This window comes from Chiroxiphia lanceolata, chromosome 2, assembly GCF_009829145.1.
Source record: "Chiroxiphia lanceolata isolate bChiLan1 chromosome 2, bChiLan1.pri, whole genome shotgun sequence".
NCBI lineage: Eukaryota > Metazoa > Chordata > Aves > Passeriformes > Pipridae > Chiroxiphia > Chiroxiphia lanceolata.
The window spans coordinates 40,727,663-40,755,140 of record NC_045638.1 but is presented as its reverse complement, the minus strand read 5'-3'; the positions used below and the strand labels follow the sequence as shown (position 1 = coordinate 40,755,140).

Below are 27,478 nucleotides of genomic sequence, written 5' to 3'. Positions count from 1 at the left end.
ATCCAATTCCTACCTGCCTGACTGCAGGCTCTGTACAGAGAGGACAAGTGAGTAACAGAAATTTGAAATTAATGCTGGAAGCTGGACATTTTAAAATTACAGGCTGATATGCTGAACTTAGCCTAAGTATTTGTGAACCCAAACATAAAGTATTTTTTTATGTCCTCTTGGCAGTATTTAAGAGATTTGTTTACAAAGATTCAGGATCTTCACATTTAAAGTCTTATTTGGTAGTTGCATTTGAATGTAAATATTAAAAGATATTTCAGGTTTTTGTTGTATATAAAAAAATTTATACAATTTAACAACTTAGTGACTTCCCTGAAAAGTTTTCTTTGTTGCCTGCTTAAAAATTGTTACCTAGCTGACACGTCACATTTTCCAATTCTAGAGTGACATTTGTTCTCAGTCTAGTAGTGCAGTAAGTTAAATGTGACCTTGAGGTACTCGGTTCTGTCGAGCACACGAACACGCAGCACACAAACCTCATCCTGTTTCTTCCTGACACAGTGCAGAACACTGTCACCTTTTAAATGCTTAGCATGACTTATTTCAATAAAGTCTACAAGGACTTGAAAATGTAATTGAAATTTGGTGCCTGAATAATTTCAGCCCACATCTGTATGAAATGGGGAATTTGTCTTACCATGTATCGTGTGTCTACCATGCTGCTAGAGAGCTGGGTGTCTGATGTACCATTAGAGGTAGTGGTGATCTGTTTGGTACAGCCAGTGGAGCGTAGGTAGCAATTAATTTAATCCTAAAGCAGATACCTTCATTTGATCAGCTGAAAAGCTCTCCAGACTCCACTGTCTGTATTGACTATGTCTCCCTTAGCTGTAATGACAGCTTACTCACAGCTCCTAATGAGCTACTTGCCTGGCGGACTCCCCAAATTAGGATGAGCCTCGAGGGCCACAGTTTTCCAAAGTGTGAGGAGTCAGGCCTCCTTAAGGCACATACAAATTTCAAATTTAAATCATATTGAATCACAGAATCGTTAGGGCTGGAAGGTACCTCTGGAGACCATCCAGTGCAAACCGCCCTCCAAGGCAGGGTCACCTGGAGCAGGTGACACAGGAACGTGTCCAGGTGAGTTTGAAGTGTTTCCAGAGAAGGAGACTCCACGACCTCCTTGGGCAGCCTGCTCCAGTGCTCTGCCACCTTCAACAAAAAGAAGTTCTTGCTATTTATGAAGATACAAGTAGTTTATAGACAACACACGTAGACTGAAGCGCCACCCCGGCACCCTCAGGCCTGCCCGGCGGGCCCGGCAGGGGGCGCCGCCCGGTCGCCTGTCGGCGGCGTTTGGCCCATCGCGGCCACCTTAGCCCTCCCTCCCCATCGCGGCTCCGGCTCCGGCCCCGGCCCCGGCCCCGGCCCACCGCGGCTCCTCAGGGGCTGCCCGACCTCGGGGGGCTGCCCGACCTCGGGGGGCTGCCCGGCCTCGGGGGCTCCGCCAGCGGCGTCCGCCGGCCGGGCCAGGCCGCTGCCATGTTCACCAGCACCGGCTCCAACGGGTTCTGTGAGTACCGGCCCCGCCAAGGTCCGGGGAGGGCGGCGGTCAGGGGTGGGAGCGCGGGCGGCGCTGCCGCCGCCGGCCCCGGGGGAGCCGATGGGCTTGGTCCCTTCGGCTGCACTTTTAAACTACGTGACGGCGGGAGGAGCCGAGGGTGTGTGTCTGTATCTGTCTATGTCCGTGTCTGTGTGTGTATATACATCTGCATACATCAATATGGACCTGCATGCCAACATATGTGTTAGAAAATGCAAGACCCCTCCTCTTTTCTTAATGTGAAAATAAACTTACTTTTTCAAACCAGTTTATTGGAACAAATATGTTCCCAGCTCTGTTTAGCTAAATTTGTACGTGCAGCATATGTAAATCATTTTATGTTCCAATGCTACCTGAACTGAATTCAGGGGTATCGGGGGTTGGTTCTGAGTTTGTTTACAGGACAAAGCATCTGCAGGGTCTGGAAGCGGCCGTGAGGAGCTAACCTGGCTGCGCTGTGCACTTTGGCACTACAGTCCCAAGAGCAGGCGGGGACAAATGATAAGTCAAAACTTTGCTGACTAACTGTGTGCTTCATAGAAAATGGGTGGGAGTGTCAGTCTGCTGGAGGGCAGTAAGGCTCTGCAGAGGGATCTGGACAGGCTGGATCGATGGGCAGAGGCCAGAGGTATGAGGTTCAATAAGGTGAAGTGCTGGGTCCTGCCCTTGAGTCATAATAATTCCATGCAGCGCTACAGACTGGGGGAAGAGTGGCTGGAAGGCTGCCCAGTGGAAAAGGATCTGGGGGTGCTGGTTGACAGCCACTAAACATGAGCCAGCAGTGTGCCCAGGTGGCCAAGAAGGCCAATGGCATCCTGGCCTGTATCAGAGATAGTGCAGTTACCAGAACCAGTGATCATCCCTCTGTACTTGCACTGGGGTGGCTCCACTTCAAGTACAGTGTCCAGTTCTGGGCCCCTCAACTCAGAAAGGACACTGGAGTCTGGAGTGTGTCCAGAGAAGGGCAATGGAGATGGTGAAGGGTCTGGAGCACAAATCCTGTGAGGGAGGTGGGATTATTTAGCCTGGAGAAAAGGAGGATGAGGAGAGACCTTATTGCTCTCTACAGCTACCTGAGTCAGGTGGGGGTTGGCTTGTCTCCCAGGCAAGTAGCAACAGCAGGGAAGGATATAGCTTCAAGCTGTGCCAGGGGAGGTTTAGGTTGGACATTAGGAGAAGTTTCTTCACAGAAGGGGTTGTTGAACATTGTAATGAGCTATCCAGGGAGGTGATGGAGTCACCGTCCCTGGAGGTATTTAAGGAAAGACTGGATGTGGCACTTAGTGCCATGGTCTAGTTGATATCATAGAATCATAGAATCAGCTTGGTTGGAAGGGACCTCTGAGATCATCAAGTCCAACCCTTGATGCAACACCACCATGGTTACTAGACCATGGCACTAAGTGTCACATGAAGTCTCATCTTAAAAACCTCCAGGGACGGAGAATCCACCACTTCCCTGGGCAGCCCATTCCAGTGCCTGATTACCCTTTCTGTAAAGAATTTCTTCCTAATATCTATCCTAAACCTCCTCTGGCAGAGCTTAAGACCATGGCCTATTGTCTTACTGATACTTGCCTGGGAGAAGAGACCAACCCCCACCTGGTTACAACCTCCTTTCAGGTAGTTGTAGAGAGTGATGAGGTCTCCCCTGAGCCTCTTCTTCTCCAGGCTGAACAGCCCCAACTCCCTCAGCCTCTCCTCACAGGACTTGTGCTCGAGTTCCTTCACCAGCCTCGTTGCTCTTCTCTGGACCTGCTCCAGCACCTCAATATCCTTCCTGAACTGAGGGGCCCAGAACTGGACACAGTACTCCAGGTGCGACCTCACCAGTGCTGAGTACAGGGGAAGAATCACTTCCCTGGACCTCTTGGCCACACTGTTCCTGGTACAGACCATGATGCCATTGGCCTTCTTGGCCACCTGGGCACACTGCTGGCTCATGTTCAGCTTCCTGTCAATCCAAACTCCCAGGTCCCTTTCTACCTGGCTGCTCTCCAGCCACTCTGTCCCCAGCCTGTAGCGCTGCAGGGGGTTGTTGTGGCCAAAGTACAGGACCCAGCACTTGGCCTTGTTGAACCTCATCCTGTTGGAATCAGCCCAACTCTCCAGTCTGTCCAGGCCCCTCTGCAGAGCCCTCCTGCCTTCCAGCTGATCAACACTCCCCCTCAACTTAGTGTCATCTGCAAATTTGCTGATGGTGGACTCAATCCCCTCATTTAAATCATTGATAAGGATATTAAACAGAACTGGGCCCAACACTGATCCCTGGAGGACACCACTGGTGACCGACCACCAACTGGATGCAGCACCGTTCACCACCACTCTCTGGGCCTGGCCCTCCAGCCAGTTCCTAACCCAGCACAGAGTGCCCCTGTCCAAGCCGTGGGCTGCCAGCTTTTCCAGGAGTATGCAGTGGGAGACAGTATCAAAGGCTTTGCTGAAATCCAGATAGATCACATCCACAGCCTTCCCCTCATCCACCAGGCGGGTCACCTGATCATAAAAGGAGATCAGGTTGGTCAGACAGGACCTGCCCTTCCTAAACCCGTGCTGGCTGGGTCTGATCCCTTGTGTACCCTGTAGGTGCTGTGTGATTGCACTTGGGATGATCTGCTCCATAACCTTGCCAGGCACTGAGGTCAGGCTGATGGGCCTGTAGTTTCCTGGGTCCTCCTTCCGGCCCTTTTTATGGATGGGCGTGACATTCACCAACTTCCAATCATCTGGGACCTCCCCAGTGAGCCAGGACTGTTGGTAGATGATGGAAAGCAGCTTGGTGAGCTCTTCCACCAGCTCCCTCATCACCCTGGGGTGGATCCCATCTGGTCCCATAGACTTGTGAGGATCCAAATGGCTCAGCAGGTCGCTAACTGTTTCCTCCGGGATTACAGGGGGGCTATTCAGCTTATTAGTCTGTATTGTCTTTAGAGGTCTAAAGGAGAGAAATAACTCAAGAATCCATATATTTTATTTCACGCAGTACATAGATCAAATTAATAATCAATGTTCTGTGAAGCTAATCTACTGATTGATATTTCATTAATCCCTTTTCCCTTTCTTGCATTCTGTTTTTTCAGTGTTTCTAGGCTGCCTCTCATTTCTTGATATTTTGATGTAAACAAAACTTCTTTTAAACTATAGAGATACTGACATGATTAGAATATTTTCAAGCTGTTTGCTAAAGATGCATTTTAAACTGTTTTTTGACTCTCATAGTGAAGAATGATTTCATTAGAATATTAAGTTTTTTAGAATATTAGGTTTTTTCATTAGAAAATGTTAAGTTTTGGACCTTTTTCATTCAATGTTATTCCTTTTGCCATAAAAATTTATGAAGCTTTGATTGACCCTATAGTCTATTCTGCCTTTTGTTATGTCCCAGACATGGTAACTGTGTGTGCTCGAGAGAAGATAGCTTATAATTCAAGTAAATGAATGTGTGCTTGTTAAAATGAAGTTGTTTAATATTCCAAACACTCAATATGACAGAATGTGGCAGAAGAGGTGACTGAACTGTGGTAATCCAATGCCACTTAGCAGTGTACTGATGTACTGTTTCTAGGAAATGTGTGAGGAAGACACTGTAGGTTCCTTTGGCAGAGTTTATTTGGCAACATTTATTTGGGAAAATCTTTGGCTGCATGCGTGAAAAAAAATCTTGAATGAGTAAATTAAAAACTCCTGTATTTTGATTTCATCGATAAAAGCAGAACAGCTAACTGATTACTGCACGGCTACATTTCCAAATTTCTAGACCAGGAATTCTGCTGCATTTGTTTAATCTGAATGTATTTTGCTTTTGTATGAAAAAGTGACCCTGAAATACTACTACTGACCTACCAGAGTAAGTTTAGATCAGCTAAGCTTTTTCGAAGTCCACTTAGCTCCTGTAGCTGTTCTGATCGTTACTGTTCTTTATTCAGGATAAGGTGTTCTTGCATTATGTACAATCAATTGATAAAACAGTCTTAAAAAACAACACCTAAATTTAGCCGTGAATAGACTCTATGTTGAATAAACAATATTTTTCATAGTTATTAGCAAGCACAAATTGTTTCTGTATTACTTATCTCAAGCTAACTTGTTGGATCATCTGTACTATGGATGCCCATGGATTCTATCCTATTACATGAGTCTACACAGAAAAGTTCATTCCACATCCTGGCTCCGTAGTTCAGTGAGATGAATGACACTGTCTTCATCCAGGGAACAGTCAAAACTTGTGAGTTCTTTACAAGAAATTCAGATTCTTCGTAAGTTTGACCACTTCTACTGAAGTTAGACTTTCTAGTCTGCTTGAATAGCCTGGCCTGAGCAGTGAAGTCCTTGACCTTGTCCATGTGCCATTTAAGGAGGTGTCTCATGGCTTTGAGCACTGCAGATAAAGTGAGTTCTTACAAAAAGTGTTTATCTAGTATTTCTTATCCTAGTTTAAGAGTTTCCTGGTATAAATCCTCTGTCCTACGTCTCCTGTTCAGTACTAGCGTGTAATCATATGCATAGGCACAGAGACTCTGGAAAAATAATGTTATAAGAAACGTACATAAAGGCAAACCACTCCAACAAACAAACCACTCCAGCTGCATGTGAGCTAGTGCAGGCAAGTAGGTCCTTTTGTAGGAATGATATGGCGAATTGCAGGCAGACAGGTGATAACTGTGTTGTGAGGTGACAACATACCTTCTCAGTGCAGGACATGCACCATTTTGGATGAGAAGATATAAATGTAGAAGTAAATATACCTGGTACATGTTACAACTATGAGATAGGGAAGCCAGGAAACAAAGAACCCCACCATTTAAAAGGACAAAGACAGTTTGCCCTGGCTACAGGAAACTGTTTCTGTTATCTGAAATATTAGAGAAACCAGTATGCCCTGGGAAAAAAAAGCCGGTTCCTCTGGGTACTAGCAGGAGACACAGCACAGGCAGACCCAAATGACTTAGCAAAACACCTACCCAGTTGAGTTGACTTGTCAAACAACAATACAGTGCGTTCAGGAAACGTGTTACCAGCACCTGACTTTAAGGAAGGGCTTGAGAGGTGGGCTGTGGTGCCAGACCCAGACCAGTTTCTTGTGTTATAGTCTGCTGGTTCAGTCCCATGAGGAATGCTGCTGAAACACTTCAGTGGTTCTGCAAAGGCTAAGCATGAGTATGTGAAGAGTGACACTGGGCTGGCTGTTAGATGTACTGTAGTGCTGCTTAGTTTGCCAACATACTGCATCCCAGTAGCAAAGCATGATACACAGAAAGGCTTTACCAACAGCTTAAACCAGATAGAGCAACACCAAACCTTTCTGCAGACATTTTAATCCCCTCCCAGTGTTCTTCATGCTATATACATACTGCACAAGAGTGTAGTAGGAAAGCCTGTTCAAGTTAGTCTTTGTTAAGGTAAAATTTGAGTCCATGTTTTAAAGCATAGCCACTTGTTACCTCTGCAAAATATTTCACTACTTTGCCTACAAAGTTGCTTCTTATAGTAGGAGGGAGTAGAGTCCTTTGAACTTGCGTATAAGGATTTTTACCAATGCAACTTAGGCTTTTACATCTCTGTGAACCTTGTAGTGCAGTACTAGTAATTTGTTAAAAACCCCAAGGCAAGAGGGAAAGTCTGTGCTCCTCTGCTTGCATAACTGGCAAGACTGAACTGTGTTATGCAGTGGTGTTGGAAAAATAAAAAAGCTATGTAAATTTAAAATGTTTTTTTGTATGACTGAAGGAAATATGACCATGTATTGAATATATCAGACTTCTGTGCACAACAGTATTACACAGTACGAAACTGTATGGGAAATGGAATTAGCTGGTACATCAGCATGCCATGGTGCAGCCTGGTTAACCTGAGCCCTAGGAGCAGCATAGCCACATCAGGTCAATTAGCCATGCATTGAACGCCACAAAAATGTGGCTATTCTGCTGCAGCAGAGCTGACTTGTTTCAAGCTAGTGTGGGGATGTCCACATGGTCTTGTGGTGTAGCCATACATGGTATTTCTGACAGTGTGTGCTAAAAGTAGTATGATAATATGCTTTTTGGTTGGAAAGAACCTCAACGAGGGGAGCATTTTTGTATACTTCAACCTGTTTCAGTTTCTATTTCAAGTGTTGCTTTTAGAAACCAAGGTTTTGCTTTTTTGCTTGTTTTTTTTTCTTTTTGTATCTCCTCATTTTTTTATAATTTGTAGCCTAAGCTAAACCCAGAAGTTTTCTAAATAGTAAATGTATAGGTAACTGGCTTGATTACAGACTTACCTGTGCCTTTTGAAAGTAGGTTTAAAGCATGATTGTGGTTGGTTTCTTTACTGACTTTCATAAACTAATGTTATGCATCTCTCAGCTCCTGCTTTAAGTTTATAAGCATCTGATGAAAAAGTGTTCCTGCGGTGATACTCTTATTGTCTTCAGTTGCAATGAAACGTCCCTGTTGGTTGGTGAACGTGCTGCAGGTTCTTGGGCAAATGTTGGAATACAATAGATTAATATCTGCATGGTGGTTTAGTGCAGGAAAAACAACCACCCAAAATGCAGAGTCTGTCAGTGCATTTGGGAAGTACTGTGCATTCAGATGTGCATCAGTTATGGTTTAAAAGACTTGCTGATCTTGTGTATCAGCATTAAAAAAATGGGTTTTGTGTGTTTTGTGCCATTATAGTAGCCCCTAGCAGTTAATTGTCTGTATGAAAGTGATGTGTCTGCCTTACAGCAGCTGGGTTTGGGAAGATGATAGTGGAAAAAGAGTTTTTACAAAGCATATTTCATCTGCAGCTGTGGTGTAAGCTCAGTAGGGATCCCCACAGAAATTGTCCTGAGCTAATTTGAGCTTCTGCAGCCACTGCTCATTAGCTGGTGTTGGCAGTCAGGTCCTCTCCCAAGTCAACACTTTAGTCTCAGTCCTGGAATAGCAGTCCAGGGGGTGAAGTTGTTTCCTCAAAAGCCCTTCTGAAACAGTGGATTGGTCTGGCTGCCCGTTTTGACATGCCCATATGCTGTATCTCTTCACCTGGGAGTAGTGAACAGGCAGGGAGCAGGAAGTAATTTCAGAAACTGTAGCTTGTTGCTGCTACCACAACTTTCTTATTCTTATTAGCACGCTGGTGGCTTCTGAAGCTGCAACTGCAGGAGCAGTAGTGCCATAAACCTCCCCCTCTGTGACAGACGGACACAGGTATTCTTCATTCTGTATTCTGAAAAGTGGTACTGGCAGCTAGAAGAGTAGTAGGCTGTGGAAGGGGAGGACTTGTGGGCTTTGCAATGAGTGCAGGGGTGGAATGTGGAGACTTAAGAGTTGTTTTTCTTATTTATGTCACATTTGGGAACAGCTTCACATTGTACAATGGTAACATAAAAGTTGGGACACTTGCCTGTGAGATTTTGAGGGCAGTTTTGGGGGGAGACTTCACTGCAAAGAACTGCAGTGAAAGCTAGTTGCTTGCCCTTCATCATAGTGTGGGCGTGTTCTGCTGGTTGCTACAAAATTTCTCTTTGCACTTAGGTGGAAGCTCCGTAGATGTGTTGCAGCACCAATGTTATTACTGCCTGCTGTTTGAAAGAATTGCCACTTTGGGGTTGCAAATTTATTCCAAGATCTTTGAAGACAGTATTTGATATATTTTAACTTTCGGGGTCAAAATGAGAGTTTATTCTTTCATTCTGCTTGCCTTATGTGGTATTGAGGCACTGTGTTTTTCTCTTTGTGCATGTGTGCACAGGTGCTGCCAGCAGACACTGGTACCCTGGTAGGTTGGTGGTACATGTTTCCATCTTGCACATGGTTGCATAGTCATTAGGCTAGAATTTTGCTTTCTAAATTCTAAATTCCCTTTGCATTCTAGGTAAGGAATTTGGCTTGAATGTCAGAATGCCTGATTGTGCACTATCTGGGATTGATAGTCATTTTTGGTCTTACTGGCTGAGACATTCCACAGCAGTCCTTGATAAGGATCTGTATGCTGTTAAGGGGTAAACTGCTACATTGTGCAAACACTTGGAAAAAGCATTTCAAAAGTTGCATTATTGTATTTTTCAAGTTCACCAGAGAAGAATAAACTTGTCAGCCACGATGACATTATGAGGTGCTTGAGAGTAGAAGTTTCCATTACTCATGTGATGTTCCCTGTGGGTGACTGTCACATTTATGGGTTAGTTACTTCTGTGGGTTTTCACTTGATGACATGTCTAATATTAAGTACTTTTCGTCTATACCAAGGTTTAAAGTGTCTAAGCTGAAAGCTAAAAGGAGACTCTTAATAAAAATGTGTATTCACACTTTTGGAGAAAACAGATAAGATTGGTTATTTTTGAATGCATTCAAATTAGGAATTAACTTGATAGGATAAAGTATTTCAAGTGTGTATTACCTGTAATGTAAAAATAATCTAATGATATGCAAATTGCAGTAAAATCTAAATATTAAACCTCTACAGAAATATATAGTTATGATGGGGATATCTAGAGGTATTGTTGTCACGTTTCTTGGGGTAATGTGTTCCTCATGTGAAAAGTATTATGAGATTAAGGAGTTCTTGTAAAAATGTGTTCAAATTCATGAAATAACGTAGATGCATTTGATAGTAAAATAATAAGTCTTATCGAACTTTGGTTCAAAACTGTTTACTGTTGCTACTAGTACAGTTCTTCTGTTTTAGGCTATTTGTATCCTGATTATAAAACTGACCTTTTCCCATCAAGGAATGCTAATTTAGCTAACTTAAGTTAACTAAAGGAGCCTGAGGTTTCACATGAACATGTGTGTGCATTGTCTGCACAGTAGCTTTGAGTCAGCTCCAGCTTCTTTTTTCCCCCAGTGTTCTACAGTTCTCTGATGACTTCAACTGTTTTGAAACACCCAACTGAGTCAGAGGAATAAATAATTTAAAAAATGGACATCTAAAGACTATAGACCTTATTTTTGGAGAGCAAAAAGAATCCAGTGAAAGATATTAAATTGAAAGGTGGACAGTTTTCTTGCATTAAAAAAAAAGTCAGCCAGACTTTCTGCCGTAATGTGTCTCACACAACCATAAAAGTAAAGTTTATGGTTAGCATTGTAACATCAACCTGCATCAATCCAAGTCACTGCCTAACTTCTATAAAAGGATAGTTCTTCAAGGCGTTAATTGCTTAAATGGAGTAAGGAAAGTGCATCTTTATATAATGAACTCAGAAGGTATGGTTGTGGACTGAAATAAGAGTTTTAAGTACAAGTTTTCATTGTGGTACACATAGAAAGAGATGTTTTCTTCGCATGGTGAGCAACAGAAGACTGCAGACTTCAAGGTGCTGTGAGCTGAGAGCAGCTAACAGAGCCCACCAAAGTTGTTCTTGATGTCATCAGCTAATACTTGAATGAGGATCACATCTAAATTATGTAGTAAGAACCGTAGTTTCAATGGCAGTTGATTGTGCCATAATTAAAATCTTGACTTTGGTGCCTTTTACAATATTCCTTCTCTAGCAGTTCACTGTTCTAGTGTGCAGCAGATGTTAATGGAATCAGTCATGGCAGTCAGTTGAATCTGGACAGGTACTAAATGTTTCCTGTATTACGTATTTTCGTGCAGTTTTGTTCTTCCTGTGCTCCTGCTCTTTACTTCCCATTAGTACTTTCAAAGTAATCTCATCGTTCTGTTTTTTATGTAAGAAGAACGACAACAGAGCTACAGATTTCGTAACACCCTGGGAAAAACAGTTGTCTGAAAACGAGTGGATTGTGTGCTATAGCTGAGGTGTTTGGAAAGGAAGTAAATATGATTCAGGTTGCATGTGTGAAAAAGAGAAAAGTCATAGAATAAGTAATATTTTGGAGTCTTTGTATTGGCTTGAATTGTTGGGCAAGAGTTTGTATTTTATTGTATCACCCGCAGCAACAGAATAGGATGAATTTCTGGGTAACCCTGCTGGATATTCCACTTGGCAGTCTTTAGTAAATGTGCATTGCAGATTTCTCTGTTCTCTGCTTGCTTCTGAATGTGCTTTCTGAAAGTCATGCTCATAGAGGGAAAGAAGTTGTGATTTCACAAACATACTGATTCTATTAATTTCTTTATGAATAATTGTAATGATTGAATGGAAGGAAGATGAATGTCGTGTAAATTAACTTAGATATGTTTCCTTGAATGGTGGATCCAAGTGCGGTGGAGAGAAAGTCAGTTTTTTCAGGACATTTATTCAGGTAATTCCTGCTTCATAACCTCTAAGAAAAAAGCTAATCTTAATCCCTAATGCAAAGGAAACAGGTGTGCATGTCGATTTTTCTAGAAAAAAGAGTGTTTATTTTATTTCCTGAAGTGTGATTGAGCCTTAGGAGGGCAGCAAAGGAGGGCATGACCTCTACAGGTGCAGAGAACTTAGGTTTAATTATAGCCAAACAATTAATTTAATGAGACAATGTTGGAAACAAAATGTCTGGTTAACATATAATTGTCATTAATATCTCTAAAGACTTCTCTTTGTTTTAATGTGTTCTTCCTATCTATTTGCAAGTTGTTGAGAACTTGGGAAGTCATTGATCTAAAAAGTCAAGGTGGTGTCACTATTATTATGTTTTCCAGTCACCTGTTTAAATGTATCACGTTTTGCATGTCAGAGACTTTTCTCTAAAATGGCTTTTTTTTGATTGTTTGGTCTTTTGTCTTTAAGATAAAGCGCCTTTGTCGAAGAGTTTGTTACTAGTCCTAAGTGCCATCTCGATTCTATTGACTCTGCTCTTTCAACATTATCAGAAGTTCTTTGTGTATAACCTACAAGCTATAAAAGAGGATTTTCAGGTAAGAGTCAGCTCATTTTGTGTGAAAAGAGACTGCAAACTGTGGTCTTCTATGCCATTCCTCCCCCTCTGTTTGTTTTTCCTCTGGTTCTTTCCCTTTGTTCACTGTTGTAGATCAGCTTGTTCTTACCTTTTTTTTATGTCACCCCAGTTTACCACTTTTTGGAAAACATAAGAAAAACTGATCTGAAGCAATCAACATAGCTTCTCACTTCTTTGTCTTGTCTGGGAAATGATTTGATTTGTGTCATTTTTCCTTTCAGACACTGTAATGTGGAAACTTGCTGCGAATTAAGTGTGATTTAACCCCCTTTAATAATACAAGTATTTTGATATGAATGTCAGTATCTTATTGTGCTTAGTTTTTGAGACTGAAGAGGGCTATTGTGATTGGGCTTTCTGATTATATATGATATATTTTAACAACAGAGGCCGTAACTTTCATTCTGTAAGTTCTGGTTTAGTTAGTTGTGGAAAACTAATATTTGCCTGTTGAATAGAAGGGCTACTTCTAATTTGAAGATTCCAAGTGATGGAGTTTGTCGTGCTCTTCAGTACTCTGCTGAATTGGTTAATTTCTTACTCATTCCTGTTTCAAACTAAGATACTCTGTCTTTTGGATATTGTATCTTGTAAGGTTTTATTTTAAGCTTAATTGAGGATCCTGTAATATCAGCTCCAGTTCTTGAAATAATGCACTTAGAACTGGTAAGTTCTGCGGGGATTTGTTTTGGGGTGTTTTATTTTAATTTTTGGAAGTGATGAACTGCTGCTCACCAGAGAAGGGGTCAGCAAATGCCTCTGTGTTTAGCTTACCCTCAGATTTTACAGCTGCATTAAAAAAAAAGGTATGTAGTCAAATTAATGTCTTTGAGAATGCCAGCTGTAGCCTATAAGCTTTAAAAGATTATTAGACCTAGCTACTGATACTCTGTGCCATGACACTTCGTAATCTTTCTTGTCAAGAAGAAGAGCTTTCTTGCGATAATGTAGATTACAACTCTACAAGAGCACTACTTATATTTTCCAAATGTCTTTCTAATGCTGTGTAGCACAAATACATAAATGATGTCTGCCTTTTAAAAATGTTACAAACAAGTGTTTGGGGAGGGGGATGAAAAAGTCTGAGAAACTATTCAAGTTTTAAATGGAAATTGTGTGGGTTTGGGGTTTGTTTGTTTATTTGTTTGTTTTTCAATTTGTCTTTAGCGGAGTTCTCTCTTTCCATTTGTTTGATCTGCTAAAAACCAGCAGTAGCTGTGTTTTATTCAAAGAAACCACCTTTACTGTGTCTTAAGCATAAATATTTGCAAGTATCTGTAAAACATATGATACTTTTATTGTGGTGTTTTGGGGAATTTGTGGATTTGGATTTTTTCTTTCATGAGATTGTTGTTTCATTTATTCCCATGCCTTTTGGAGCAAGCCATATTCTATATAATTGTGTAACTCAGGGAGAGCAGATTGTTTAACTCCTGTCTGATTCTAATATTCAGCTGAGAATTTTTAAAAGAAAATTTGTTTAGAATGAATTCATCTGCAGGGATGAGTTTAATAGAAAGGAATTTTTTTCGGGGGCTGAACAGACATTTTGGATGTTGAATTCTTAAAGCTGGTAGGGAGCACAGGCAATAAAGCAGGCAGTTGAAGAAGAGTACAGTTAATTTGGAAAGCAAAATATGTACTGTGCAAAATGAAAAGATCTTTGTCTCCATACAGAGGACCCTTAAAGAGCAGCGAAGAAATGTCATGTGTAAAATAAGGATCTTCATTACATTAGATCTATGTATTTTTAAAGCTAGCTAAAGCAAAGACCAGTTAGGTTACAAGCTTTCCTAGTCTGTGTGAGAGCTGTTCAGTTAATGCATGTCATGAAATAGTCACCTGTTAGGTCACAGCCCTGCTAGTTTGAGCTTCAGGAGGGATGGTACCTCAGGCTAGGTTTTAACATTGGGCATATTGCCATAGGGCAGCTGCAGCAGTGAGGCTCAGTTCTTTCTTCTTATTCAGTCCTTGGATATACTGGGGAAGTTAGAGGCAGAAGCCTTGGTTGAGGCCTGAAGACCTTGAGAAATGTAAGGGAGGTGAGAATGCCTAGCAGGCCATGGCTTAGGAAAGGGAGTAGGGGGTGCCGAAGCTGAGCAAGAGAGATGGAAACTAGCAAGAGAGATGAAGGGCAGCAAGCAAAGTTTTTGTAATAAGGATCTGGCAGTGTAATTGTGAGACTTTCTCGACAAACTTCGAACAGTCATGGCAATTGCTGGAGGTACCTGATGACCAGAGAAAGGCAAACATCACACTCACCTTTGGGAAAGGCAGAAGGGAAGATCCAGTTAGCATCAGTCCCTCAGCCTTACCTTGGTCCTTGGGAAAGTCATGGATCAAAACTTTATAGAAGCAATTTTTCAAGATGTGCAGGACACAAAGGTGACTAGGAGCAGCCAAACTGAAGTGGACAGATTCTGTGGGTCACGATTGGTTGCACAGCTGGTGTTGGCAAGAAGGTTTTTGGTTTTGTGCCCAATATTCTCTCTGAAGATTGAGGACTACTTGGAATAAATGGGATCCAGCTGGCCAAGTGGGACAAAGGCATCTTTGCTAACAGGCAGGCCAACCTGGTGAGGAGAACATTAAGAGAGGAACGACACAGGAAGAAGATGACAACCTACAGTCAATTGAGGAGATATGGACTGGGTTAGCCAGCAAAGGATTGATATTAATGGATGACAGGATGATACAAACAGCAGAGATCTTATAATCAGCAAAACAGGACTGAAAAGGACCTACTTCATAAATACGTAAATAAGGAAGTGCCTACAGGACAGACTCTCATGTTTTCTGGGAAATCAGCATGACTAGGTACCTCTTTGAGGTGTCTGCACACGAATGCATGTGACATAAGGAACAAATAAGAGGACTTAAAGGTCATATGCCATTACAGGACTACAGTCTCACAGGGGTCATGAAAATGTGGTAGGTTAAGTCACATGATAAGAGTGCCTTAGCAGGAAGGTACGAGCTTATTGGGAAGGACAGGCAGGGAAGGGAATTGCTTTTTATGTGAAAGAGCGACAGAATTGCACAGAGCTTCCTCTTGGGACATGAGGAAGTTGAGATTTTATGAGTCAGGACTAGAGGGCAGACCAGTACAGCCAACTTTGATGGTGACGTTTGCTACAGGCTATCTGATCGTGAAGAATTAGATGAGGCTTTCTTCAGACACCCGGAAGAAGCCTCATGATTACAGGTACACACCCATAAGTTTTGCAGGAGTTGGCTCATGTCATTGTGAGGTCCCTGTATTATCTTTGAAAGGTCATTGCTATCAAGGAAGGTTCTCAAGGACTGGAAGAAAGCAAATGTCCTTCCTATCTTCAGGAGATTTGGGAAGTACAGGCCAGTCAGCATCTTCTGTATCACTGGGAACATCATGAAAAAAGTTCTCCTAGAAGTAATTTTCAGACATACAAAGAACAGTAGAATGACTGGGGATAACCAGCACAGATTTTTGAAGTGGAATCCTCAACTGACCTGGTAGCCTTCTATGATGAGGCGGATGAATGTCTTGGTGGGTGATGGAAGATAAGTGCATGTTGTTTATTTTGATCTTAGTATAGCTTTTTATGCTGTCTCCTGTAACATTCTCAGACAAACTGAGGAAGTACAAGGTGAGAGAAGTGGGCAGTGAAGTGGATTGGGGGCCAGTACTGTTTAGTGTCTTCATTCATAACTTAGACAGCAGGATGCAGTGTGCTCTCAACAGTTGATACACCCGTAGTTCTGCAGGCATTTAGAGGGGAGAAAAGGGTCAATAGGAACCTCATGAAGTTCTGCAAAGGCAAACGCAAAGTCCTGCACTGGAGAGCAGTAACATCATGCACCAGTACAAGCTGGTGGCTGACCAGCTGGAAACAGCTTTACAGAAAAGGCCCTGAGGGTCCTGGTGGAGAATAAAGTTGGACATAAACCAACAGTGCAGCATTGTGGCTAAAAAGCCTAACAGCATCCTAAGCTGCATTAGGAAGAGCCTCACAAGGAGGCCTGGTGGGATAATCATTCATCTCTACTCACCCTCAGTGACAACATCTGAAGTGTTGTCCCTTGTGCTGGGCTCTTGTGCTGCATCCTACCAGACAGACCTTGACATCCTGCAGGGAGTCCAACAGAGGGGCACCAGTCTAGTCAGGTGTGTGAGCAGAGGCTGACAGAGCTGGGATTGTTTAGCCTGTAGAAGAGAATGCTTAGGGTAGATCTTACCAGTGTGTGTAAATACCTGATGTGAGGGAGCAAAGAAGAAAGAGCCGGGTCAGTAAAAGGACAAGAGGCAATGGGCATGAATTGAAATACAAGAAATTCCATTTGAAGCAAAAGGTTTTTTACTGTAAGTCTGATGGAACAGTTTCCCCAGAGAAGTTGTGTAGCCTCCATACTTGAAGATAGTCAAAACCAGACTGGTTGTGGTCAGTTAACATCCTGCTCTAATTGACTTTGTTTTGAATGAGAATGTCAAACTAGATGATCTCCAGAGGTCCTTTCCTATCCTCAGCCATTCTATGAAAGCATGCCTGACCAAATGGTTGTGCTCTTCTGTGAAGCAAGTGGTGCTGCGGATGAGGGGGAGTCAGTGGATTTTGCACACCTTGACTTTAGCAGGGCCTTTAACCCAATCTCCCTTTGTGTCCTTGAAGTGAAATGTATGTACTGAATAACTGGAAAGGAAGATGGGTGGGAAATTGGCTGGACTCTCCATGGAGTTATGGTCATTAGTACAAAGTCAACTTGGCAGATATTAATTAGGGGAGGGCCCCTTGGAGATTAGTACTGGGACCAGTACTATTTAATGTATTTATTAGTTACTTGGATGTTGGGATGCAGTGCACTTTGAACAAGTTTGTGCTTAAAGTTTGTGTGATCCAAAACTGGGGGGAGTGGTCAATATGTTGGAAGGTAGGGCTGCTATTCAGAGAGACCTTGGCAAGCCCAAGATATGGGATGACAAGAATTTCATGAATTGGAAAATCCTGCTTCTGGGATGGAATAACCCCACGCTGCAACAGTGCAGGCTAGGAGGGCAAGTGCTTGGGAATTAGCTCTGCAGAGAAGGACCTGTGGATCTTGGTGAACAAGAGGAGCCAAGTGCGCTCTTGCAGCCAAGAAGGCCAACCATTTCCTGGACTATTAGTGAGAGTGTGGCAAATAGGTAGACCATACTCCTGTAGCTGACAGTGTTCCAGATGTGTCTCACAAGTGCCCAGTTCTGGATTCATCTATACAAGAATCACAGAGTATGCCAAGTTGGAAGGGACCTACAAGAATCATCAAGTCCAACCCTTAGTCCTGCATGGGACCATCCCAAAGAGTCACACCATGTGCCCGAGAGTTTTGTCCAAACACTTCTTGAACTCTCTCAGGCTTGGGGCTGTGACCACTTCCCTGGGGAGCCTGTTCCAGTGCCCAACCACCCTCTGGGTGAAGAAACTTCTAATATCCAGCCTAAGCCTCCCTCGACACAACTTCAGGCCATTTCCTTGGGTTCTGTCCCTGGTCACCACAGAGAAGAGATCAGTGCCTGCCCCTCCTCTTCCCCTCATGAGGAAGTTGTAGACTGCAATGAGGCCTCCCATCAGTCTCCTCTTCTCCAGGCTGAACAGACCAGGTGACCTCAGCCATTCCTCATACGGCTTCCCTTCAAGGCCCTTCACCATCTTCGTTACCCTCCTTTGAATAGTCTCTAAGAGCTTAATATCTTTCTTATATTGTGGTGCCCCAAACTGCACATGATATTCAAGGTGAGACTGCACCAGTGCAGAATGGAGCAGAGCAGGATAATCACCTCCCTTGAAAATATGAACACACTGGAGTGGATCCACCAAGGCAGTCAGAGGAGGTGGAGTGTTTGACATAGAAGGAAAGGCTGCGAGAACTGGGTCTGCCCAACCTCAAGAAGAGAAGACAGAGAGGAGACACTTTATTGCTATCTACAAGTAGCTGATCAGGAGCTATAGAGAAGCTGGAGCCAGGCTCTGCTTGTCTGCAAAGTGCAAGAGGTAGTTGACACAAGATAGAACATGGGAAATTCTGCCTAGATTGTAAGGATTTGATTTAGTTTTTTAAACCACGAGGGTGGCCAAAAACTGGCACAGGTTTCAGAGAGGTTCTAGAAACTGCATCCTTGGAGGTGTTCAAGACTCAACTGGACATGGTCTAGAGGAAGCTGATCTGATTAGAACTTCTTAGAACAGTTACAGTTGGATTAGTTTGTATCTGGAGGTTGTTTCAAAAATAATTTTTTTGTAATTCTAAATTCACTAAGGTTGTGATTTCCATTTTTATTTGTAAATGTAAACTAGGGACATAAAAGTGTCTTTGGGTTAATTTGGGTTAATTGTAGATTTGTTGTAACAGGTAGACATCTGCCTTGAAAATATTTTATTTTTGAAGAGACTTCTTGAACTCTTCCAGAACATTCTACTCTCTCTGTTTCCCTTCTTAAATGTACCACATTTCTGTTACCTGACTCCAGTATTGCATTCACTAAGAGCACAAATTCTGTGAAGAATTTCCTTGAAGGAAGAGAGGCTTAAAATTATGATCATTAATCTTCCAGATTTGGAGACTTGTATGTGGAAGAACAATATGTCTTGATTTGAAAGACACATTCTGTAGCAGTCTGCTCATTTACAACTTTAGAATATTTGAAAGAAGATATGGCAGCAGAAAATTTTCAGTAAGTTCCAGTTTTGAATTTCTTTTTTTTTTAACAGAAACTGTTTTCTACACTGTTTAGAATCTTGTAGTCTTGTATTAATACTGCAGCTTTATTACTAACATTTTGTATAGAAATATATGTTAAAGGGTTTTAAGAATTATTTGGTTTTCATAAATTTAAATTTATATTGGTAATATCTTGCAGTCAGTGGATTATTCTAGTTACTGTTTGCAGGTTTGTGAGTTGAAAGTTACCAAACCCATAGAATTTAATTTTGGAAACAAATCTAACTCTTCGTTCTTCAATGTCTGCACAAGTAGATTTGGAATTATGTTGAGTTAAAGATTGTATTTGTCTTAGTTGAACTGGTATAGTGATTTTCTTATTTTTTCTTTTATTTAGAGATACATTAAAACCTTATTTTTAATCTGTTGAATTGATTCTAATTAACCTTTTTCTTTCCAGTCTTTTTTGCTGGGTGCTTGGATGCTCTCAGCTTTATTTGATCTTCTCCTTGTAGAAATCGCTCAGTATATATTTGGCATCACCATCAACAGCTTGCCTTCTGGTTTGTAAGTAGCTTCTAATGGATTCTTTATTTTAGATATATTTTCAAGGGATTGTTTTCTGAAGATTTTAATTAAAAAAACTTTCTTCATGTAACACTTCAAATCAAATTTAATCTTCTTTTGAACTGAAGCGTAAAGGTTCTTGGCACAACTGTTATAATTTCAAACATTTATTTCTTAGTTATGATCTGTGGTTAATTTATAATTTATCCATATAATGATTAGTTTCCATTTTGTTAGTCCCATTTCCCCAGGCAGCATGACTGAAACACAGCTTGCAGTGTACAAATTGTTGCTGTACTTGTTCAGTCTGAATTGTGTGGTTTATTTCAATTCGTAAATCTGAAAACTGAAATTGGGTTGGTGCTGATTTTTTTCTTAAATCAGAAAGGCAACAGAACTGTAAGTCATGTCTTCTATGTTCACTTTTAAATGCATATACATTTCATACTGGTATTTTGTATGTATTTAAAGAATTGAGTGCTAGAACATGTTACTCTATTTAGTGCTTGCAGCTAAAGTTCTTACAGCTTTAAGGTGTTTAGTGGTTCAGTTTCTTATAACCTATATTTGAGATTTCTGCACTTAATAAAAGGTGTGTGTGTTACAGTAGAACCACAGAGCTTGCAATGCTTTGTGGTTAAGTTTCTGGCAAGTGAGATCAGCCTCATACAGACTTGAGTTTCCATATGTTTTACACTCTGAGGTAATAATAAAAGCTCTTGGAGTGAGATTTTTAATATTAAAAACCACATTAGACTTTTTTTATTTCTACTTTTCCAGAGTGTCTGTTGAAAGTAGCTAAAGACTGATTTGATGAGGAAGAAAAAGCATGTGTTTGACATTTTAAAGATACACTTTTTGTAGTGTGTGAGTAGTCTAAAGGAGTTGAAAGCTTGAGTAGTTATTGCAGTTATTCATCATGTTTGATACCTTGAGTTTGTTGCTAGGACATAGGCTGCTAGTGTGGCTGGACAAATTCCTGTGTTCATATGTGTAAAAAGATACTTTGTGCAAAAGTAGGGTGTGATAAACGTGCACATCAAATGTGCATAAGGAGGTAATGAACAGTTTAATTATTATACCCTTTGATGGTATTTCTATGATTGTAGAATGTAGTCAGTTACAAGGAAATCTGCATCAAAAAAGTTTTTAATTAAATGAATATGCCTTCTCTTTAATGGTGATATTGATCTTGAGAGAATGAAGTTAATTTTAGAAGTGTGAGATATACAGTAGTTTTGGGAGCATTTCATTTTGCAAATAAAAATTAATATATACGTTGCATCATAATTCTTCAGTGTTGTCTACTTTATTATACTAATTGTCACTTTTTCATGTCTGACAATGTTCACAGCTTTTTAAGATGACAAAAGCATTGGAAAGTTTTAACACTGACTAGGTTTAGTTCATTTCAGATGAAACAAAACATATTGAGCAAATACAGAGAGGTGCAATTATTATTCTGCCGCTCTTATTTTTACAGTGCAACAAATATATCTGTTACTTCTGGCCTAGAACATTCTTATGTGTAGTCAAAATGCAAGAATTCAGAAAAAGAATCACTTGTTTACATTGTAAAAATCCCCTGACATTTTTTTCCCTTTTTATATCATTTCACTGTTCATATTACTGAGTGATCTTACACTTCCAGTTCGCAAGCTTTTCCTGCGCACACTCCGAAGGTAGTTGCGATAAAGGATTACGCTGATGACTCTTGCCTGGAATTGTTTAGAAACAATATAGTACAGGATAACATCCAAGCATGTACTGAGATTCATGAGAAAGGTAGTAAAGGCTGCCCAAGGATTGTAAGTTGTATTTTCATCTTGCAACATCAGGAAGGTGAAGCAAATGTGGAAGGGCACAAAACAGATGAGTACCTGAGCAATCAGAGTAACTATAATTCTTATGGATCTCTCCTTGGCCTTAGGCTTCAGTTTAGAAGTCTTGCCATGGATAAAATTGTAAATAATGATTAGGTAACACCCCATCATAATAAACAAGGGGATCAAAAAGAAAAAAATCAAGCGAGAAAAGTTCAGTGTATTTACTTCCTTTAAGTGGATGATATCAAGCATTTTCATGCAGGTGGTGAAATTCGAGGCTTTGTCTGGATCAGATCGCAAAAACAGCAATGGGGACGTTGTTGCGAGGGTCATTACCCAGATTCCAATGCAAGCCAGCACAGCTTTTTTTGTATTTTTTAGTTCTTTGACATGTTTGGGCTGGACAATAGCCATAAATCTGTCTACGCTTATAAAAGTGAGCAACCACAGAGCAATGGCCGGATAAAATACAGTGAAAGCACCAATAATCCGACAGAATGTATCTCCAAAAGGCCACGTTTCTTTCCCATGGTAGATTATGCGAAAAGGCAAGGAAAAGATGAAAATTATGTCAAGTAATGCCACATTCATCATGTATACAGTTATAGTTGTTCTCTTCTTGGTAGTGCAGCTGAAAACCCATAGTGCAGTGGCATTCACCAACAATCCCACTGTGAATACAAAACTGTAGAAGACCAGTGACGCAATCCTATATTCTTCAGGGTGGTGATTTTCAGGCATCATAGTTTAATTAAACTTAGGAATAGTTGTTGCACTCCATAAATATCCTAAAAGTAGATAAAATGTGGAAAGTTATTCTCAGTCAAATCAAATCTATCTTTAAAAACGAATAGGAAGATTGTTTTAGAATTGTGGTTAGTGATGAGTCTGTATTTTTTAACTGTGAAAACATGTTAGCTTTGTTGCTTTTTCTGACTGCAAATACATTATTGTGCTTTGAAGGAAATACATGTACTGTCAGACTTGTGTGAAATAGTATTTATAAGCACATTTTAATCAAATGTTTTAATTATTGAAGGGATTTATTATTTAAGGAATCAAAAAGTCAAGATGGACACTCTGAGTGTGCTTCAGTAGCTGATAATCAGATCGAAGCAGTTGTTTTCTAAAGCAAATATTTCTTCAAGTTGTTCCTGTTGAAACATTTTTGACTAAAACTAGTTATGAAAAGAAATAAGTGAGCATGGCATGAAGTGACATTTGGATATACAAAATGAAGTATCGACTTTGGTGTTTATCTGTGTAGGGACTACTTAACTCCCAAAAGAATAGCTGCTTGCTGTTTTTCAAAAAAGACACTAAAAAGCTGTCTTAGTAGCTACATAGCTTCTAATACAGTATTTAATCACAGGGCATCAGAACCACCCACCTAACATGTGGATAAGATGACTAGATTAGTAGACTTCCCACTTGAAAAAGTAAAATGATGGGAAGCAGACTGCAGTCTCTAACTAGGCCATATGTGAGCAGTATGTGTTGGGGGCAGAAGTTGCTCGTTGATAGCCAAGTGCCCCAGACCACAGTTGTGTTGCTTCTCTCAGCTTGTTGGTCATAGGAGTTGGACATCTGAAATGTCATTGTGCGGGCTCTGGTGATGAGAGCTGAAGGAGATTATCCCCTGGTTTGCTCTGGAGCCACTTGAGGGTGGCTGACCTTACCTGGAGTTTGCATGGGTACTTTGATTAACCTGCACCCCCTGCACTTTCCTGGCTCTTGCTGTGGTCACTGTTTCATGACTTTGTGTTGGAGGGTTCATCTTTCTTGGCCTTTAAAGCAGCCCTGTGGCAGCTTTGTGAAGAGGAGGAGGAGGAAAGAGTTAGTTGTTTCTCTGATCTTCCTACTTGTGACAGTCAAGGAAGTTCTACAGTATTGGCTAGAAACCAAGACTGTTTTCTGTAGCAGAAGAGTGCATAGTTCCTGTGTGTTCTATCTCCAGAAGTGAAGAATGCATTAAAAAAAGCTTTATTGTTGCTGCTCATCTGGTTTATGCTTTCTCTGTGATGTTACCAAATACTTTTTTAGTGTTACAGAAATGCATAGGGGATTGAACCAGTGTTTATTAATCTAGCATCCTGGTTTGACACTGGCAAATGTCACCCGCTTTTGAGAAGAGTATCCATGCAGTAACTAACTTAAATATGACCTATTAAAACTTTATTTAGGTTAGTTTCTGCCTTGAAATATGAAGTTTAGGCTTCTGATTTTCTTACAATTCTCCAGTTTACAGATAAATAAAAGAATTGTACATACAAATATCTAACCCTAAACTTCAAAGGTTTTTTTTAGCTGTACAAAGAAAAAAAGGTGTGTTTTCTGTTTGATGAGGTCACTACAACATATAACAGAATTTATGTTTTGTATGGGAAAAGCTGTGCATGTAGTACAAAAAAAGAGGTTTGGAGGGCATCTGTATGAATGCCTCTAAAATTCCTCACTGTGTGAAGAACTCAAAAAATAAGAAAAATAAAAGAATTAAAGAATGATAGCAGACATTATTGAAAGTTAGATGAGATATGTTCGAAAGAAAAATTTTGTAGCACAGTAGAAATATTATCTGCCACACTGTCCCGCTTTCATTATTGTTGCATAAAATTGTCCAAATGTTGCTTAACACACACCTCCCCTCCACCCTGAGTATTGCAAGTGGTTTGCTTTTTACTCTTTTGTTCTGTTTTTCTTCTGTCTTGCTAGTGATTGTGTATGACATAATGCATGGCTACCTAGCTAAAGATCCTGACTGATTTAGCAGGTGAATTGAGTAGTGATGTATAGGATAGATAAAAGAATTAACTCGACTATTAATAAACAGAATGGATTTTGGCTTTGGTTTTGCTCTTCTCTCATTTGGACTTGCAGTGATTGTAATTGTTTCTGGTCAGGTCGTGTTTCTGAAATAACCAGCAGGCTGATGTTGATGGGAAGAGAGGAAGCTGAACCTGGTGTGAGCTTTTATTAGGAAAACCAGGGGTTCCGTGGTTTTTTTTGCTGGTTATTTCAAGTTTGTGACAGTTTTGAGATATATCAAAGAATGATCTACTGTAACAAATGGGGTTTGCTTGAGGGGAGTTTTTTGTTTAGTTGTTGAAGACACTGTTTTCAAACTTTGTGGGTTTAGATGCATGTCAGTGTTAGAGTTAGGCATTTCTCCTAAATTTAATTTTTAACACTGTAAAAAACATTTATGTAGATAAGAAATATTGAGATTTTTAAAACGTATGTAGTTACTCATCTGCATTTATATATGAACAGAGATATTCTGCTTTTTCATCAGTGTTTGTCTGCACGGAGTTCAGATTGATATCTCCTGAGTCAGCCCAAGTAGATCTTTGGGTGCCTATGAGTGGATGGCTTTGCCTTAGTTGTCATTTTTCATAATGGGAACACTTATGAGTATTGATTAAAGTGCTTACTGAAGAGCCCCTGGCGTCACTGGTTTCTGGAAGTCCATGTGTGTTAATTGTGAATGATTGCTCTGATGTTTCTCTGTATCAATCTTATTTTTTTAATGATAGTTGATTTTTTGAATGTCTGATGTGAATTGTGAAGGCCATGCTGTGTACAAAAATAAAGACTTTCAGAACAAAACCAGAACTAAATCTTTTCCTCCAAATTCTTACTACAAGTTAGGTAGCAGTGCATGTATCTCTTTCCAATCCCCCTTTTTTCTCTATCTGTCCCTTGTATATGCTCACATTTCCCTGAGGAGGACATGGCTTTCAGTGAAGCACAGAGAGACCAAGCAACAAGATCTTCTCCTGGTTTTAGTTTAGTGAAAACAAACATTTTTCCTTTAGTGATAACTGTACTTACCAATGCTTTTATGTACTGCATATTTTGAAGTTTTTTGTTAAAATCCTAAACAACAGTATTTGTGGTACTGTGCTTTTACAAATGCAATCATTTTGCTTTAAATGTTATTTATAGAATGCTGCTGATATTTTGAAAGTGCTTTAAAGAATTAAATATCTTTTCAATAGTTGTAGAATTAACGCCCATGTTCAGCTTCTGAACAAAGAAGTCTATCTTAGCAACATGCATAAACATCCAAGTTACTTTGTTACCATAGAGTATGGTATTGTTACTCACCCTTTGTGCACTACAAAGTTTCTTCAGAGATGCTCCTCTCATGGCCCCAAATCTGTAGAAGGTTTAAACTTCCTCTTCTTTGCTCAACTTCACTTAGCTAAAATAGCTCATCTTCATAGGCAGGAAACGATGCCATAATCTCGCTTGTTCTGAGCTCTCGTATTGGTCATACTTAAAAGCTACTATTTCACGTAAGTGTGATATATGTGAGCTGATATTTCTAGTACCTTTCAACAGTTGAACTTTTGTCATATTTCCAGTGTGGTCAAACTGGGCTGTTGTACTGCGTATTTTTTTCCAAACACACTTTTAAATGTTTGTGGAATAATGAAAGCATGTTTTAGGTAAAGATTTCTATGAAAAAGTCTCTGCAAGAATACAGGTCTTGATTATGCAGAAGTTTCTAATAAGCACAATGTAAATGTATTTTCAGTAGAGCATAGTTGTTTGGGTTTTTTTGTGGAAATCCCCGTATTATTTATATTGCATTGGATAGTAGTCAATCTGAAAGTAACAGAAACTCACTTAATTTGAAATGAGAAGTTTGATTCACTTGAATACACAACTTTGTTTATGCCGATACTTAGAATATTTTACTAATACAACAGCGATGTTTCTGTATTTTATTTGCTGTCTAAAATAGTAACATGCCTATTCAAGAACTTTGCAGGAAAATGCTGTATGAAGAGGTTTAAGCCTGTATTAAAATGGATTAAAATTTCTCTTCTGTGTCACTGTAACAGCCATCCTTGGTGGGATGGGTGTGTTCACAAAAGTTAATAGGTAAAGAAGACTAATTTCTTACATTTTTTTCTTCGTCAGCTTGAAAAATGATCCAGCCTTTGAAAGAGCCACTCAGAGAAGGAGATCATTCTGAATTCTCTGTAGAGTGCTTGCTAGCCTCAGGGTTCTGCCAGCAGTGTTTTGGGATGTAGAAGCACAATACAGGGAGTTTGGTACCTCTTGTGCATGCACATACCCTGTCGTCCCCCCCTCTCCAATGTAGCAAAAGGAGGAAGGACAGCAATGTTTTAGTCTTCACCTGACATGCCATCAGGAATTTGCCAAGATGTGCCCTTGGTGCCAGAAGCAGCAAAGTCCTGCAGTTCAGATGTAGCCAGAATCAGGTTTGTTTGTGGGAATGTCTTTCTCCACTTACTGTAAAAGTAATGTAGGTAGGTGATCCTCACTTAGTGCTAAAGATAACTTCTGTGAAAAATCCCCTTTGCTGGAGATGTATAATTTGTCTCAGTTGAATGAGTTTGTGGTAGCGTGTAGGTATTTGCATAGGTCAGTGTGATGGTTAAGATAATCACAGGGAGAGACCTGGATAATTTTCAGTGTGTAGATTAATATTTAAATTAATCTAATATTAAATTAAATATTTAAAACCTTTAAATATTTTTTTTTCCAGTTTAGGTGAACTAATACCAAACTTAATTTTTTGTCATCCTTCCAAACTTAATTTTTTGTGATTGTTCCAAAGGCCTCTTAAATGCAATGAGCTGCAAATCCTACTGAGACCATCCTATAGAAAAATAAATCTGTTTAAAAGTGCTTAATATTTTAGGATTAAGGAGTATGTTAAAAAGACTAACCAGTGTTTAAAACTCCCCAGTGGCTTTATCATTAGCAAAACAACTCCAGAGCATGCTTCAGCAGGATGAAACACTGTTTTCAACTGTTCTGTGAAAGCTCAGTGAAATTCTGTGCCATATGTATTTTTAAAAGGTTTAAACAAAAGCATGTGTGGCTTCTGGAAGAGAATAAGTAGACTTTTGAACTCTCCTAGGAAAGAACACTTTATTTTGGGAAAAATACAGGAGTCTGGAGGTCCCTTCCAGCCTGAACTGCACTGTGAATGTACTAAAACAAGCAAGTGGACAGCCAGTGCCCCCGTTAGCTAAAGAGGGATTACAAAAGTGATTCTGGGTTTG

The 27,478-nt window shown here is 40.4% G+C and overlaps 2 protein-coding genes across 2 annotated transcripts in view; one reads left to right on the top strand and one right to left on the bottom strand.

Moving 5' to 3' along the window:
• Positions 1-1,300: 1,300 nt before the first annotated feature.
• Positions 1,301-27,478, top strand: part of UBAC2 (UBA domain containing 2) — a 95,564-nt gene continuing 69,386 nt past the window's right edge. Inside the window, exons 1-4 of the mRNA XM_032679366.1 lie at positions 1,301-1,525; positions 12,201-12,328; positions 18,935-19,054; positions 19,502-19,608. Coding sequence (XP_032535257.1) covers positions 1,495-1,525; positions 12,201-12,328; positions 18,935-19,054; positions 19,502-19,608 — 386 coding nt within the window. The 5' untranslated portion in view covers positions 1,301-1,494. The remainder of the gene's footprint in view (positions 1,526-12,200; positions 12,329-18,934; positions 19,055-19,501; positions 19,609-27,478) is intronic.
• GPR18 (G protein-coupled receptor 18) lies at positions 20,909-25,614 on the bottom strand. The gene is made up of 2 exons (XM_032679365.1): positions 25,542-25,614; positions 20,909-22,222 (listed from the first exon to the last, which is right to left on the bottom strand). The coding sequence occupies exon 2, from the start codon at positions 22,176-22,178 to the stop codon at positions 21,213-21,215; it is 966 nt and encodes a 321-aa protein (XP_032535256.1). The 5' UTR covers positions 22,179-22,222; positions 25,542-25,614; the 3' UTR covers positions 20,909-21,212.

Coding starts and splice junctions, on each gene's coding strand:
- GPR18 (XM_032679365.1), bottom strand. CDS start 22,178: ATGATGCCTGAAAATCACCACCCTGAAGAATATAGGATTGCGTCACTG.